The sequence below is a fragment of the Colias eurytheme genome, chromosome 7 (assembly GCF_061535395.1).
Source record: "Colias eurytheme isolate Ceu_HAF_F1 chromosome 7, ilColEury1 Martin Lab GWU primary, whole genome shotgun sequence".
Taxonomy (NCBI): domain Eukaryota; kingdom Metazoa; phylum Arthropoda; class Insecta; order Lepidoptera; family Pieridae; genus Colias; species Colias eurytheme.
The window spans coordinates 8,661,635-8,677,004 of record NC_142986.1 but is presented as its reverse complement, the minus strand read 5'-3'; the positions used below and the strand labels follow the sequence as shown (position 1 = coordinate 8,677,004).

The 15,370-nt window shown below is 31.9% G+C and overlaps 2 protein-coding genes across 2 annotated transcripts; one reads left to right on the top strand and one right to left on the bottom strand.

Moving 5' to 3' along the window:
* The first annotated feature begins 956 nt into the window (after positions 1-956).
* LOC149907211 (uncharacterized) lies at positions 957-6,194 on the top strand. Its single transcript, XM_090103713.1, has 4 exons — positions 957-1,043; positions 4,532-4,705; positions 5,237-5,390; positions 6,100-6,194. Exons 1-4 carry the CDS (start codon positions 960-962, stop codon positions 6,192-6,194), a joined length of 507 nt encoding a protein of 168 aa, XP_089959839.1. The 5' UTR covers positions 957-959.
* Positions 6,195-7,009: 815 nt separating this feature from the next.
* LOC149907210 (uncharacterized) lies at positions 7,010-11,703 on the bottom strand. Its single transcript, XM_090103866.1, has 4 exons — positions 11,614-11,703; positions 10,782-10,904; positions 7,594-7,750; positions 7,010-7,095 (listed from the first exon to the last, which is right to left on the bottom strand). The coding sequence occupies exons 1-4, from the start codon at positions 11,701-11,703 to the stop codon at positions 7,010-7,012; spliced, it is 456 nt and encodes a 151-aa protein (XP_089959992.1).
* Positions 11,704-15,370: the final 3,667 nt, after the last annotated feature.

Sequence of the window (15,370 nt, the reverse complement as noted above, 5' to 3'; positions counted from 1 at the left end):
TTGTATGCTAATAATAATAAATTTATTTTCAAGGACACCAATAATATTTTATAATACGAAAGAATAATATTAATTACGTTATAACCACCTCGTTCATACTTTACATACTTTAACCTCTAATCTCAATTAATATTCTAGCTTAAGATACAAGATTTTTTTTTGTATGCTACGATTTAACTCAAAACTACTGGATCGATTTTTAACACTTTTTTAATATCTATTATAAAGCTACATAATATTTATTGAGTAACTCTACATAACATGTTTTTATGTGAAATAAATATATGTACATAATATTTATTGAGTAACTCTACATAACATGTGTGTATGTTTTTACACGTTTTTTAACCATGTCATGGTGAAAAAACGAGAGGAGCCGGGACAAACGGATAAATTAGAATATAATTTAACTAACAGACTTAGTCAAAAACAATATGCTGAAATTGATTTGTCTGTATGGTTTATGCTGAATAACAAAGCTACGAAAAGATAAACAATGTATTGATTGTTCTCAGAATCCAAACACTAAACTTAATTGCCTTCCAGCCATCTATAGGTAAATTAACTAAACTTGCATTATAAGTTGTTAGTTTAGAACTAGAATTCTTCGAATTATTTCGTTTTAAATGACAGGTGATTTACATACCTACCTAATCTCTATCTAAACCGCCTTCAAGTTACTGGAAATATACCAAGGTCCATATTAATTTATGTCCCAGTTTTCATAGGTTCCCACGGGAGGCACCTTTCAAATAAAATTAATATCATCAAAATCGATTCACCCAGTGGAAGTTTGTGAGATAACAAACCCAAAACAAACAAAATACAGTCGAATTGAGAACCTGCTATTTGAAGTCAGTTGGAAATAATGATTGCCCTGAATGTTTGTATTCGTTTAGTTAGCCGATTATAATCTAGTTGGCCTTATTGTCATAGTATATATCTGTTGGAACATAAAAATGTTAAAATTATTAGCTCCAAAGAAATTCTTGTGTCGGTATCCTCTCAGCTTAGGTGCTACGTGCGGTGGAATTATTTTAATTGTAAGTACAGTAAGTACAGTTAGATATTTCATAGTAGAACTTAATATTGCTTCGTAGAATTTGAGGTGTTTCCTTTATCGCCGCTGTACACGGGTAAATTAAACGGTAGAGTAAGTATCTTACTTACTATACAAATGTAGACACCATTGGTAGAGTATCTACTAAAATTTAGTAGAGTAGAGCGTCTAGCACAGTGGCAGTATGACAGTTAGCCCGGCCGTACACGGACTGCTCGAGCAGTTAACGACTGAGCGACGTACACGGACTGCTCGAGCGGTCGGTCGTTGACTGCTCGAGCAGTCTGTGTACGGCAGTGAATGAATATCTATAGTTCAACACGCGGACGCCGCTTAAAGCCGTCGGTCTCAACTGCTTGAAGCGGTCCGTGTACGGCCATACTCTACTAAAACTGTAGAGTACTGAGAACTGGTAGAGTATTATGCTAGTTCACTCTACCGTTTACTCTACCCGTGTTCAGCAGCCATTAGGGATTATTACAATACAATGTGTTTTTCCCCCTATAATATTATATTGTTTGTATTTATCATTTCAATTTGTTAAATTTTAAGCAAAGCGGGCGAAGCTGCGGGCGGAATGCTAGTAAAGTATAAATATAGATTACCTATAAATTATATCCAGGAATAATTCCTTTAAGATCTGTCGTGTTATTTCTTATAACATAATATTTATTTCAAATACGAAGAAATGAGTTTGGTTTACCTATATTAATTTTATTTGATAAGATAGTCGTAAAAATAACATGAATGAAGATTTTTTTCTAGGAATCGGTAATACGCATTTTCGTTTTCCTGTATATATATTATATACCTATTATAATGACATTTCAAATGATTTTATGATAATTAAAGTAAACCGTACATTCATAATATTTACGTACAAGTTTCTTAGAATTGTGTATTTCCTTAATTTTCAAATTTAATATATTCGTGTCAAATTAACTTTACTTTGAATGCTTTTGAGTTCTCTTCATAGAAACTTTGGTAAGTCGGTCACGAATCAGATAATAGTCCTCTAAACTTGTTCTCAAGAGTTTCGGTGTCATACAGAAAATAAAGACGGAAGTAAACTTAATAAGTTATTAATAAATTCAAAAGAAATAAAGGATTGATAAAGAAATCATTTTAAAATCCGCCAAGCGATTGTTGTAGGAAGTTTTACTGGAACTTACTCTTTGGAAAAGAAATGACAACTATGAGACACTCCGATGCTAAATTAGCGTTTCGCTACTATTATGTATTCTGTGGCTAAATACTAAATAAATAGGTATTAAATTGAAAAAATTTTACTTCTACAAAATATCTAAAGTGCCTAAACATACCAAGAAAGAAGAATTTCGATTAAAAAGAGAAGTCACATAAACTTAATACATATAATAAAAGTAATCAAATCAGTTCATCCCTTGTGTGCATTGGACACACAAACATAGTACTTAGGTATAGGAAAACATAGCATACTGTCGGGGTTATTGTAAATTTGCCACAAAGTTAATTCGTCACGTTTTTAAAACTCCATACATTGAAAGTAAATTCGTCACATGCCTTAAAAAGTATGTGTAAGTTCGTCACAGGTATATTCGGGTTATTGTAAATTTGCCACAAGTAGTAAAGTACCGCCAGCAAGCAAGGCAAGTGAATTATACCTTTCAGCCTGCGATGAAACCAGCAATATAATGATTTACATTTTAATATTACAGTCATCATTCACATAAGGTAAATTCATCAGTAACATAAGGTAAATTCATTATTGAGTCAAATTGATTTGCGCTTTTTAAAAGTTTGAAATGATTTTTTATGTATTAGAATTTTTATTGTGTTATTAGAATTTTATTTTAAAGTTTTTTTTTCTTAAATCTCGTAAATACTGGTGCCATCAATGGATTTATGTTCATGGCTGGATCTTTCACCATAAACATTTCATAAACTGCCAGACGTCGACGACATGTATTTTATCCTTATTTTTATACGATTGTGATAAATATTATTACCGCTCTCATTTCATTACATTTTAAAAATATTTATAGAGTGAACTGTGATTTTTACCATTACCTATGTAGAATAATGTAGATGTTAAGTAATACTCTTTATAACTGCTGTGAATTTTTAGAACATAATATACAAAATAGATGTTCCTTGGTTTTTAGCAAAATTTATCTTTGTTATGCTTTTCCTTATGTTTTTACAAAGTCCATCGCCATCCAATTTGACTGTGATTTTTTTACATGTAAGGTTGAAAATCTAAAACTGATTAAGAAATAAACATTTTAAATTAATTTATTGTTTAATTTTTTTGCTATCTGTACTTAAATTATCGATGTGACGAATTTACAATACTTGATATTAAATCGTGACGAATTAACTTTAAAAAAATAAAAGTGTGGCAAATTTACACATACTTTTTTAGGTGACGAATTAACTTTGTGGCAAATTTACAATAACCCTACTGTCGTATTACTTTACATCATGGAATCACGGATCGAAGTCACGCGCATAAATATGCTTTTATTATTTACATTTTATTTGTCCACTTTTATTGAAATTCCTGAAATATCTAAAAGTCCAATATTAAATGAACTTTCGACACGGTTGAATTTTACATTATTTTCATCTTTCATGCCCAAAGTTCACTTAGTTTTTATTGTATTACTAAAATTCCAAAAGTCCTGTAATAAATTTAATAACGTTCATTAGTTTCATACAAAATATACTCAGGGACAGTAAATAGCAGTTCAGTTTATCACAAACATGTTGTTCAACATATTATTTTTATAGAATATTGAATGTTATTATTTTAAATTACATTGTATATAGGCGACCAAATAGTCTCAAATTGCAAGAAAAACTATCAAAAGCATAAGGGTGCACAAATAATGTGCGAGAGAAATGTGTACTAGGATATCTAGCTGTGCTGTGAAAATATGTGTGTTTCCATCAAAGCTGTGCGAGGAAAATGTGCTGTGCAAATTGACATTATTAGTGCAGGAAAAGCACGCTAATACTTCCCATATGATTAGCTCTATATCTGAATTTTTCACAACTATCTTTCATTAAATAATCCATACTAATATTATAAATGCGAAAGTAACTCTGTTTGTCTGTCTGTTACTCAATCACGCCTTAACTACTGAACCAATTTGCATGAAATTTGGTATGGAGATATTTTGATACCCGAGAAAGGACATAGGTTACCTTTTATTGCGAAATATGTACCACGGGCGAAGCCGGGGCGGACCTCTAGTTATTAATAAAGTTTATACTACACTAGCTGTGCTTCGTGGTTTCAGCCGCGTGGCTCTGATCCTGTTGGGCTTAGCGTGATGATAAATAGCCTATTATAGCCTTCCTCGATGAATGGGCTATCTAACACCGAAAGAATTTTTCAAATCGGACCAGTAGTTCCTGAGATTAGCACGTTCAAACAAACAAACTCTTCAGTTTATAATATTAGTTAGTACTACATAATACTTTCAGTGTGTCACAGCATCATGTGGTCTTGCATTATTCGTCCAAGTGATGACTATCAAAGACTGCGACGTGTGCTCGCGGTATGTCTGGAGGAATGCGTATAGTTTTAGCGTCACTGGCATTGTTTATTGTGCCTTTATGTTGGCCATCCATGTGTGGTTCTTGTGGGGTATTCATGAGGTAATTCATTTTGATCCTATTTGTAATTATCGTGACTTCTAATTATAGAAGGTTTAAAATGCATTGGTCTGGTATCATAGAAAATTTTGTCATGCACGTGTTTATTATTACAAAAAATGATTCAATTCATTGCACTGAATGTATAATGATGTAGTTTATGAAAATTACCTAGAACTTGTAATAAATGAATCCGTGTAACCAATTAGTTATTAAGTAGTTTAATTTGGTTACGTAAGTTAAATTAAAGTGTTCCTATTCTTTTATTTCTTTATAAATATCTTTTGAAGTGAAACTTCTTTATCGGGGTTGGAAAAAAAATTAGTGTAACATTTTTTCGTTACGCGTGACATTTTTCCGTTACGCGCCATCTTGTTTTTATCCCTACCACGCGTGATTGACGTATTTCTGTAAAGTTGCATATAGTAAATTATTTTTTGAAAAATAAGGTCATAAAGATGTTAAGCTTCTTACGTGTGTACACGCACACATTTTTTTTATCCGCCATTAACTACTCATATAATCATTTTTCAGAAAAAATCATCAGTGGTGTTATGTTGGAGTGTCATAACTGCAATGTGGCTGGCCCAAACATTCGTGCTTCTAATAATTTTGATTTGCATGTACAGCACTCAAGTTAACTTCATCGCTTGGGTTCTTTCGTTTATCTTTGGGATTATTGCTGTTTGTTAGTATAATTTATATTTATGCTCCTTTACATTATAAAATTGTATCCTATCCTATCGTACTTCCTACTACTTAAAACCTAACAATTTAATTTGTGCACCAAATAAGTTATTAAACAGTATTCGCATTTATATTAGATATAAATGCGAAAGTTTGTGAGGATGGATGTGTATGTGTATGTTTGTACTCTTTCACGCAAATACTACAATGAAACCGATTACAATAAAATTTAGCACACATAATATAGAGGGTAACTTGGATTAATACATAGGATAGGTTTTATCCCGGAAATCTCACGGGAACGGGAACAATGCGGGTTTTCTATATTAATATTATAAAGGGGAAAGGTTTGTTTGTGTGTATGTATGTGTATGTTATGTATGTATGGTTTTCACGCATAAACTACTGGAACGATTTTGATGAAATTTGGCACAGATAATCTTTAGACCCTGAGAAAGAACATAGGCTACCTTTTATTGCGAAATATGTACCACGGGCGAAGCCGGGGCGGACCGCTAGTTATTTAATAAAGCCGCGGGCGGAAAACTAAAATTTTTTATAAAAATCCTCATTATCTGTGCGCTATATTTTTAGACACAGCATGAATAAGATTTTCCCAAAATACATACTTAATATTTTGCAAAAAAAAATCGAATGTTTTATTTGCAAAACAAAATCTCCAATTATCGAAAACTATATTCATATTCCAGGTATATTGTGGTACATTGTCTTAGTTGGATATGGATATTGGCTAGAGCTGAGAGAAAAGGACAAAAATCCAAATCTTAATTTATCATCAAATTAAAGGAGAGTTGTAATAAATTATTTTTTCTTTATTTCAAATGATATTTTATTTAAATGGTTATACAACTGAAAATAATAAGATTATTTTTTAACCCTATCTTAAGAGATTTTGAAGTTGGAAATAATATTATAACTTTGTGATTACAAGACAAAAACCTACATTTTAAAAAGGAACTAGGTATAGGTATAGATAGAATTGAGACAGCAGAAACCATTAAAAATAATTTAAAAAGCCAATACAATTCATTCATTCATTCAGTTATAAATAAAGACATAACCTATATAATTCGCATAAATTTGCCAAATATTTTGCTTTCATTAAACGAGGGTAATATTTCCTCATGATGAATATTATTTTATGATAATGGCCGCAAAATATCAGAGCATGTACGCATTTTTAGGCTTTGGTCAATGTGTATTGTTAACATTTTAGTAACTTAGCCGTAGAACCAAGCAGAGTATTGACTTCAGCATGACTTCAGCACAAGGTTGCGCAGTTTTTTTCCACCGCGCAACACTTTCTTACAGCTTCCAGATTGAGTAAATTAAGTAAATTATATATTGAGTAAATTCTTCAAAATATCAGAACATGTGCGATATTCCACTTACCTATAATACATATTTAACTGCTATTTTAAGGCTACTTTACTTTGAAAATAATAGTTACTATGTGCTTCTATAGCTTTCTCCAAAAACGATAATTTACAAATTTTGAAGGAGCTTTATTAAAATTACCTTCTCAATTCTGGTGTAAATAAAACACATATATTATAGAAAATAATATAATAAATACAGTACAAAACTATTTTACGTATCTTAATCAACAGTATCGTCGCCTGTTGAGCTTGCACTTTGCAAGTGTTTTCGATGACTATTCACCACTAGTATAAAGTATATTGTCACTGAAAAATAAACCTTATGTCACAAACATTAAAATAATATAAATTTAAAACAGTAATATTGAATGTTCGAAACCGCGATTTACAAATTGGTGATTTCTTAGTTATTTGGCATAAGTAGTTCGGATTTGGTGAGGAGAAGCAAGTATGAGTATTTACTCATATAACCTGATATAATAACCTGAATACAATATCGAAGTTAAATCTTTCTCTTTCATGCTAACTTCTATAAATTGGTACAAATATATTTTGTGTAAGTAATATAATTACAATTATTTTTCTAAATAGTTTAAAATAGAACATAACCGATTGAGAATGTCACAAATTGACAGAACGGGGCGGCCATTTTTAAAGATTACATTTTTCATTGTACACATAGGTTTACACTGTATACATTTTCCTTGAGCATCTATTACCTAGGTACTTTTTATTTATTTATTCACATCACATAGAACTTACATACATCATAGGATTTTAACCTAATTATGTAAGGGTACTAACATAATATATACCACAGCATGCCCAATATAACGATGAACACCCGGTTCCTCTGCTTCCTTGACGTGAAGACCAGCGCCAGAAGCATCATCATCATCAGCATCACCACTACGAAGATTACTGCATACCAGATCCATAAAGCACAGAGGATGGTGTCATCCTGAAATGGGTTGAAGTTAGTTGTAAATAGTGAAATAGTAGCTAATGTTTGTGTTGTTTGTAAGTTTTATCTTTAACTTTATGCGCTTCGCGGTTTCACCCGTTCCTGTTGGTCTTAGCGTAATTATACAGGGTGTACCAAAAAGTAGTGATGAACGGAAGCTGAGAGGTAGAGGACCTAGAGGGCTATCCGAATCACCCCCATGTATGTTATGCGATTTTTCGTATTTTCGGAGTTATGACGTTTTTTTCAATTTTTCACCTATCGCCGAGTACGATGATATTTTCACTCATGCTGACGTCAATGATTGCGGAACATGCTTGATTTTTTTTGTGTGCTAAGCTGAAAGATAGGCCAATTCTGTATAGCAACATTTACTATCGTTAGATCTTTGAATGGAATAAAAAAAAGAATTAAATGGCAAGAAAGATAAAATTACCCAGTATGTTCACCACTTCAAGGGCCCGTAAAAAAATAAAATCACATAAAAAAAGTTTTCCGTTTGACTTTTAAAAACTTGCTCTATCTATCAGATAGCTACCCTGAAAATTTCATTTAATTATTCAGAAGGCTTCAATCGAAAAATTTAAATCTAAATGTGGTAAGTGCAAAAATTGAATTAACATAATGATCATTAAAACCAATAAATAGGTGTTTAATTACCAGAAATTTTTAAAATAACCCCGCTGTTGCTCAATGCAAGTGCGACATCACCGTAAAAAGTTGTCTTTCAAATGTCTGAATGCCCTTTTATCATTTTTAATGGTTTTTTCTGCTACTACGAATTTCCGGGTTATTTCGTCCAAATTGTGGCATTCTCTCAAGTAGCCGAGGTCTTTTTAGTATTCCCATTGAAACAAATCAATGGGGTTTAGGTCGAGGGACCGTGGAGGCCAGGCTTTAAGGCAGGCGTCACCGGCGCATGCGCAGGCTGCAACGACCAATCCATCTTTCAGGGTATCTTTGCCCTTTAGCCTGGCCTGCACGGTCCCCGGACATAAACCCTATTGATTTTTTTCCGTGGGGATACTACAAAGACGAGAGACTGCCACTATTTGGACGAAATAACCCGGAAATTCATAGTAGCAGAAGAAACCATTAAAAATGATAAAAGGGCATTCAGACATTTAAAAGACAACTTTTTACGGTGATGTCGCACTTGCATTGAGCAACAGCGGGGTTATTTTAAAAATTTCTGGTAATTAAACACCTATTTATTGGTTTTAATGATCATCATGTTAATTCAATTTTTGCACTTACCACATTTAGATTTAAATTTTTCGATTGAAGCCTTCTGAATAATTAAATGAAATTTTCAGGGTAGCTATTTGATAGATAGAGCAAGTTTTTAAAATTCAAATGGAAAACTTTTTTTATGTGATTTTAATTATTTACGGGCCCTTGAAGTGGTGAACATACTGGGTCATTTTATCTTTCTTGCCATTTAATTATTTTTTTTTATTCCATTCAAAGATCTAACGATAGTAAATGTTACTATACTGAATTGGCCTATCTTTCAGCTTAGCACACAAAAAAAATCAAGCATGTTCCGCAATCATTGACGTCAGCATGAGTGAAAATATCATCGTACTCGGCGATAGGTGAAAAATTGAAAAAAACGTCATAACTCCGAAAATACGAAAAATCGCATAACATACATGGGGGTGATTCGGATAGCCCTCTAGGTCCTCTACCTCTCAGCTTCCGTTCATCACTACTTTTTGGTACACCCTGTATTGTTAGACAAAAACTAAAACATCGCCAATAGAGGGGTGACAAGTGGTGGCGGATTGCAGATAAAAGCGCTGGCGCGCTCATTCGCGGCACCATTCGTCGCGAGTCAATTGACATACTACAACTCTGCCCGTTTGTGAAGTCAACTGCCTAGTTATTTTCCTTTGTATAAGATATTTTTTTTACTGTAACGTTTAAAAATATTGTGGAATTAGTGTAAAATTATTTTATAATTTTGTATTTTGTATTTCGTGTTCTTGGTTTTAAATTTAAATGGTATTAGTGTTAATAAAGTTATTAACGAGTTTTGTAAATAATTGTAACGTTGTGTTTTTTATTTCATTCCCACTTCTGTTCCTAAATATATATTATATAGCCTTCCTCGATAAAGGGCTATCTAACACCGAAAGAACTTTTCAAATCGGATCAGTAGTTCCTGAAATTAGCGCGTTCAAACAAACAAACTCTTCAGCTTTATAATATTAAGTATAGATATAATAGATACTATAGAATAAGGTATGTTACTAGTTAGAATCCTGAATTTGCTCTGGTCCAATTATTTATAGATCTATCTATGTTACTTAATTTTAAATGAAAACATTATTTTCTTCTTCATTAACATAAAGTGTTTAAAACCCATCGTTGAAGATTAAACCTGCACGAAACAAAAAAACGGTGCTTTTTGATTAAAACAAATATGATAGTAACCTTTTCATTAACAACATTTCCATTGCACATAATACAAACATAAATATCTGTTAAAAAAGCATTTATCCTTAGTAAAATATAGTTTTATTTCACTCACGAAATGTTAGAAATGATTTCTTTTTATCAAAAAGACGTTCTATGAAATACGTTTGCAAAGTCAAGTTTCAAAGGCGGCTATACTTAGCGTTTTTCACAAATACAAGTGAGATATGGTACTAGATCTGTGGTGATATGTTTATAAAATATCGACGTGACACCGTCACAATTTTTATTATGAAACGAGGGAACTATCGTCGAGTTAAAAAAGTGAGTCAATTGTGCTGCAGATTCTCTTTAAAGCATTTCTGCATCTCTTTGGTGAAATAAAACAAAAATGCCAGTTACGTTCGATATCCGACTTGTTAAACGATCTACAAGATATTGATTTCATAGAGTTTTATATGCAGTCTAAAATCTATTTTATAAAGATATAAGCAAGAAAGTTTCGTATGCTTTTTTATCCATTGCATACTTTTTTTTTGTTGTCGTTGGTATTGATAAAAACTCAAATAGCAGTACGAAAAAAATACAATTAAAGAATATGTGTTACCTTAGCCAAACCCCAAAATAAAACCACACTTGCGGCGAAATACAGAGCTACCAATATCCATATTGTGACTAGAAGATAGCTTAACGGTATGAAAAAGGAGCACCCATAGAATATTGGATGAACCTGAAATAAAAAAAACATACATTTAGAAAGATTTATATCGAAAATCAATAGTATATATTGTATGAATTTGAAGTATCTTTCTTCGACGTGGAATCACTGTTAGCTGCTCTATTTATCGTCTTGTAGTATGGTATAGCTACTATCCAATTATGTGTTATACTTTACGAAGAAACTATCATTTGTAATACTTTCAGATTTGGAGATATACATAATCCATACTATAATATTATAAATGCGAAAGTAACTCTGTCTGTCTGTCTGTTACTCAATCACGCCTAAACTACTGAACCAATTTGCATGAAATTTGGTATGGAGATACTTTGATACTCGAGAAAGGACATAGGCTACCTTTTCTTGCGAAATATGTACCACGGGCGAAGCCGGGGCGGACCACTAGTATTATATAAGCAGTGTTTTTATTCATCCTTTTGTGTTTTATAAAAATAATTCAATTTACATTAAAGAATTGCATCAGAAGCAGGTGGCAGTTTAAGAACCACACACCTACACTATTCCATTTTAAAGATTGTTTTCCAGGTTGAAATAAAAACGATTTATCGTATGGACTAACAGATGCTCTTGTTATCTATACACTAAAAGCACAGCTAAAAGTTAAAATCTTTTAGAAAAATAACTGCCTTTAAAATGAGCTTAAATTATCAAGATGAGACGAAAATTTCGACTTCCCGCTTTTTGCTATAATACTAACAATACCCAAAGCTGCAACTATCATAGATCCTGTTCTTAAATCAACGCCGAAGAAGCTGGTCACATTGGGCAAATCGTCCAGGGCAGTCATTGTTTGCTATTTAATTTTAGGATGGTTACTTGTTTTAATTACAGTATTGATAGGTGACAAATTTGATATGACGCGATCAAAAATTTGTCCATAGATTATAATTTAAAATTGTGTGAATAATAGATTAAATTGTTCTTGTATGTGAAACTGTTGCAGTTTGTGGTTGCAGTATTTGCATTAATAAACTTTTTAAAGAAAATTAATTATCAAAGGAGATATTGCAATGCTTTGCGGTAAAACGCGATGCTGAGACACTGATTGTTGTGTCCCTGTTGTGTGTCTATTACAGTACATTATATTATTCAAGCGATAATCTTTATTAACTTTTCCTTTTCTTTAGGATTGTTATAAATGTAAAAAAACATGTTGCAAGATGATATTATGTTCCTCGTATACAAAAATCCAACTCATATTATGTCACAGAATACATAATAGTAGCTAAATGATTATGTGTACCTTCTGTGTTGTAATTATAAGTTTTAATGTAAACTACAGTTACCTACCTATTATAAAGCGTAAACAAGTTCTATGAATGTAGAAGTAGTTAATTTTCTTTCCCGAAAATGTAGGTTTTAATGAACAATATAAATGCATAGCTCTAATTTATGTTGGGAAAAGTAAAGAAAGAAAAGCTCAATTTTAATTGTACATTTTCTAAAATGCTTTAAGCAAGCTTATTGGCTAGAAGAACGTGGACTTTGGACTTTAAATTTTATATATAACACTCATACTATTCATATAGTGCCATTAATATTATTGAAGAGAAACTTCTTTATCGGGGTTGGAAAAAAATTTAGTGTAACATTATTTCGTTACGCGTGACATTTTTCCGTTACGCGCCATCTTTTTCTTATCCCTACCACGCGTGATTCGACGTATTTCTGTAAATTTACATATAGTAAATTATTTATTGAAAAATAAGGTCATAAAGAAGTTTCACTTCTTACTAGTACACGCACACATTTTTTTTTAATTCAACTATGGTCCAATGAGTCATGATATAATGTTTGTTATGACTGAATATGCGCCTTTTTCTATAAGCTTCAAATACTTCCACTATTTTCAATGTTACCAACTGCGCAAAAGATAATATTGCTCAAGTTAACGTCCATAAACAAACAAGGCACTGCACACCGGCAGTTGATTCAACGCTTTATTGACTTATTTTTTTTATGAAATTAATGCTATTTTTTTATAAACCATCTTCGATTCTAAAGCCTGATGACCAATGACCATACTTACGACGATACGACTCCACACCAACAAATTAAGAACATTTTACCCGCCATCTGTCGACTAAGTATCAATAATTTCAATCAACAGCTTGCAGTTTGTTACAAGTACTTATAAAGTCAATACAAGTTGGCAAGAGACCCCGGATCCTGTTTCTAAAGGAAACATCGTTCAGCCAATCAAAAGTTGCTCCACTTTTAAAGGAACTTTCTAGATGGTATTGAAAATTTATCGGAGATTTTAAAACAGCTCGTGTCAACAATAACAAGTCGTGCTTGTGGTGGTAATGATATATCATGGAGGCTAGACTTGAGAAAATCTACCTACGTTAAGTGTAAGGAGCTAATATACGATATGCTTTGATAATTTCAGCAATGGATTTCTAATCCCGGAGAAATAGTTGCGGGTCTATTTTTTGAGGTTGGAAAATTTAACTGCTTAAAATATAGGTTATATTTTGATGATAAATCCATAGTAGGCTTCGTAGGATAATTATATTTTACGTAGACTTATAGGAAAAAATAAAATTACTATAAGTAAATGTGGATTAAGGAAATGTGCATGTTAAACTTTCATTTTTTCGTCCTGACATTTCAAAGAACTAAATGAACTATAACGTAAGCTACATGGATTACACCAAGCCGCTTATGAAGCTACGTTAACAAGCATTTTTGAATTTTTACAAAGCGATTAGCCCTCCAGTGTCACTAACTTTGACGATTGCGATCGGTAAAACGTTAATTGGATTATTCCGGATAGAACCGGTTTAGTTTGACTGGATTTTGCATCTGTTTTTCGTGAGGGCTTATCGAAAGACGATTAAGGTTTTACGTTTGAAGCTTCTATAGTAAAGAAAAATCAATTTAGTGATGTAGACTAGAAGCTTTGAATGAGAGTTATAACAGTAGGATAACTTTTAATGACAGTTTACCATCCTTTTGCCCACATGCTGTGGTGTATTTCCTTTTTCACCACATGGTGTTCACTATAGGATAAAAAACCTGTCAGGGTGCTAGATTTATTTATTTTTTTATTTATTTACTCTTTATTGTACAACAGTCTTATAAAATAAAAGTACAACAAAACCATTCAAAATGTACAAATGGCGGCCTTATTGGCGGCCATCGAGGTGTAGGATTTAATACTCCTACACCTCCATGGTCAAAGATTCTTTTATTCATCACTATTTTCAATTATTATTCAATTCATAAAATATACTTATTTCCTTGCAGAATTAATTCAAAAATAATTGTAGTTTTATAACTTTCTATCCAGCAAGCTCTATAGAAACAGAATTTAACGAGAAAGTATCTCAATCTATTTTCTCAATTCCTCCAGAACCGCAATCTTCTTTATTAAACTATAATATTATATTCTTATCTGTTATAAAGCGGTTCAGCGTATTGAAAATGAAAATTGGAAAATGTTGTAGATATACGTGTTGGATAGAGTTTGGTTCAGATTATATAAAGCGCTAGAGGAAAGAGACTGTCCATGAAATTTTGTTGAAGCAATTTATTAACATAAAACCAAAAAGTTAGTACCTATCCGCTAGTGTAAATGTCATCGTTCGGTGCAAGCTGTTTTGGAGATTAGCTGGTATAGACAGATAAATGAACATTGTAACTCTTAAAGTTTTTACTTTTTAATAAATCGGTTTAAAAATAGAAATATATCTGTTATTTTGATATAAAAACAAACATTTCAATTTAATTTACTCGGGCAGGGTAGATTTTATTCCAAAAGAGTTCAAAAAAAGTTATTGTTTAGTCACAGTCATTGATCCAATAATAAATCTATATCTATACTATCTATACTAATCTATACTAATATTATAAAGAGGAAAGGTTTGTAATTATGTATGTATGTATGTATGGTTTTCACGCATAAACTACTGGACCGATTTCAAAAATTCTTTCACCATTTCTTTCACCAAGCTGCATCTTCTCTAAGCAACATAGGCTATATTGCATTTTCAAAAAAATTAGAGATCCTTACCAAAAATGCAATAATGTAACCCAAGGTGTAAAAAATTCCTTAATAAAAATTCTGTCATCGCGTGCGCTGCAGAATTTATTCCTTGAAGTACGAGGATGGTTCTTATGAAAAAAAAAACGTAAACATGTAGGTACCACGGGCGAAGCCGGGGCGGACCGCTAGTTATTTATATTTTTAAACATGACTGTTAGTAAGTATGTAGATATATTTTTATTCGTATTTTTTTTTTCATTTGCCCTAAATATTCATTATTCTTTTTAATTAAGACATTGGCGTTTCATTACAAAACCTCATGTATACCCGACTTTTATGGAGCAAAATAAAGGTTGTAATTTTTAATTATTTTTCATAAATATTGCTAAAATACAGTAATAATTACAGATTAAGACTGGCATTCATTATAAATTAAAAGCCAATGTTTATGAAACAATGGATT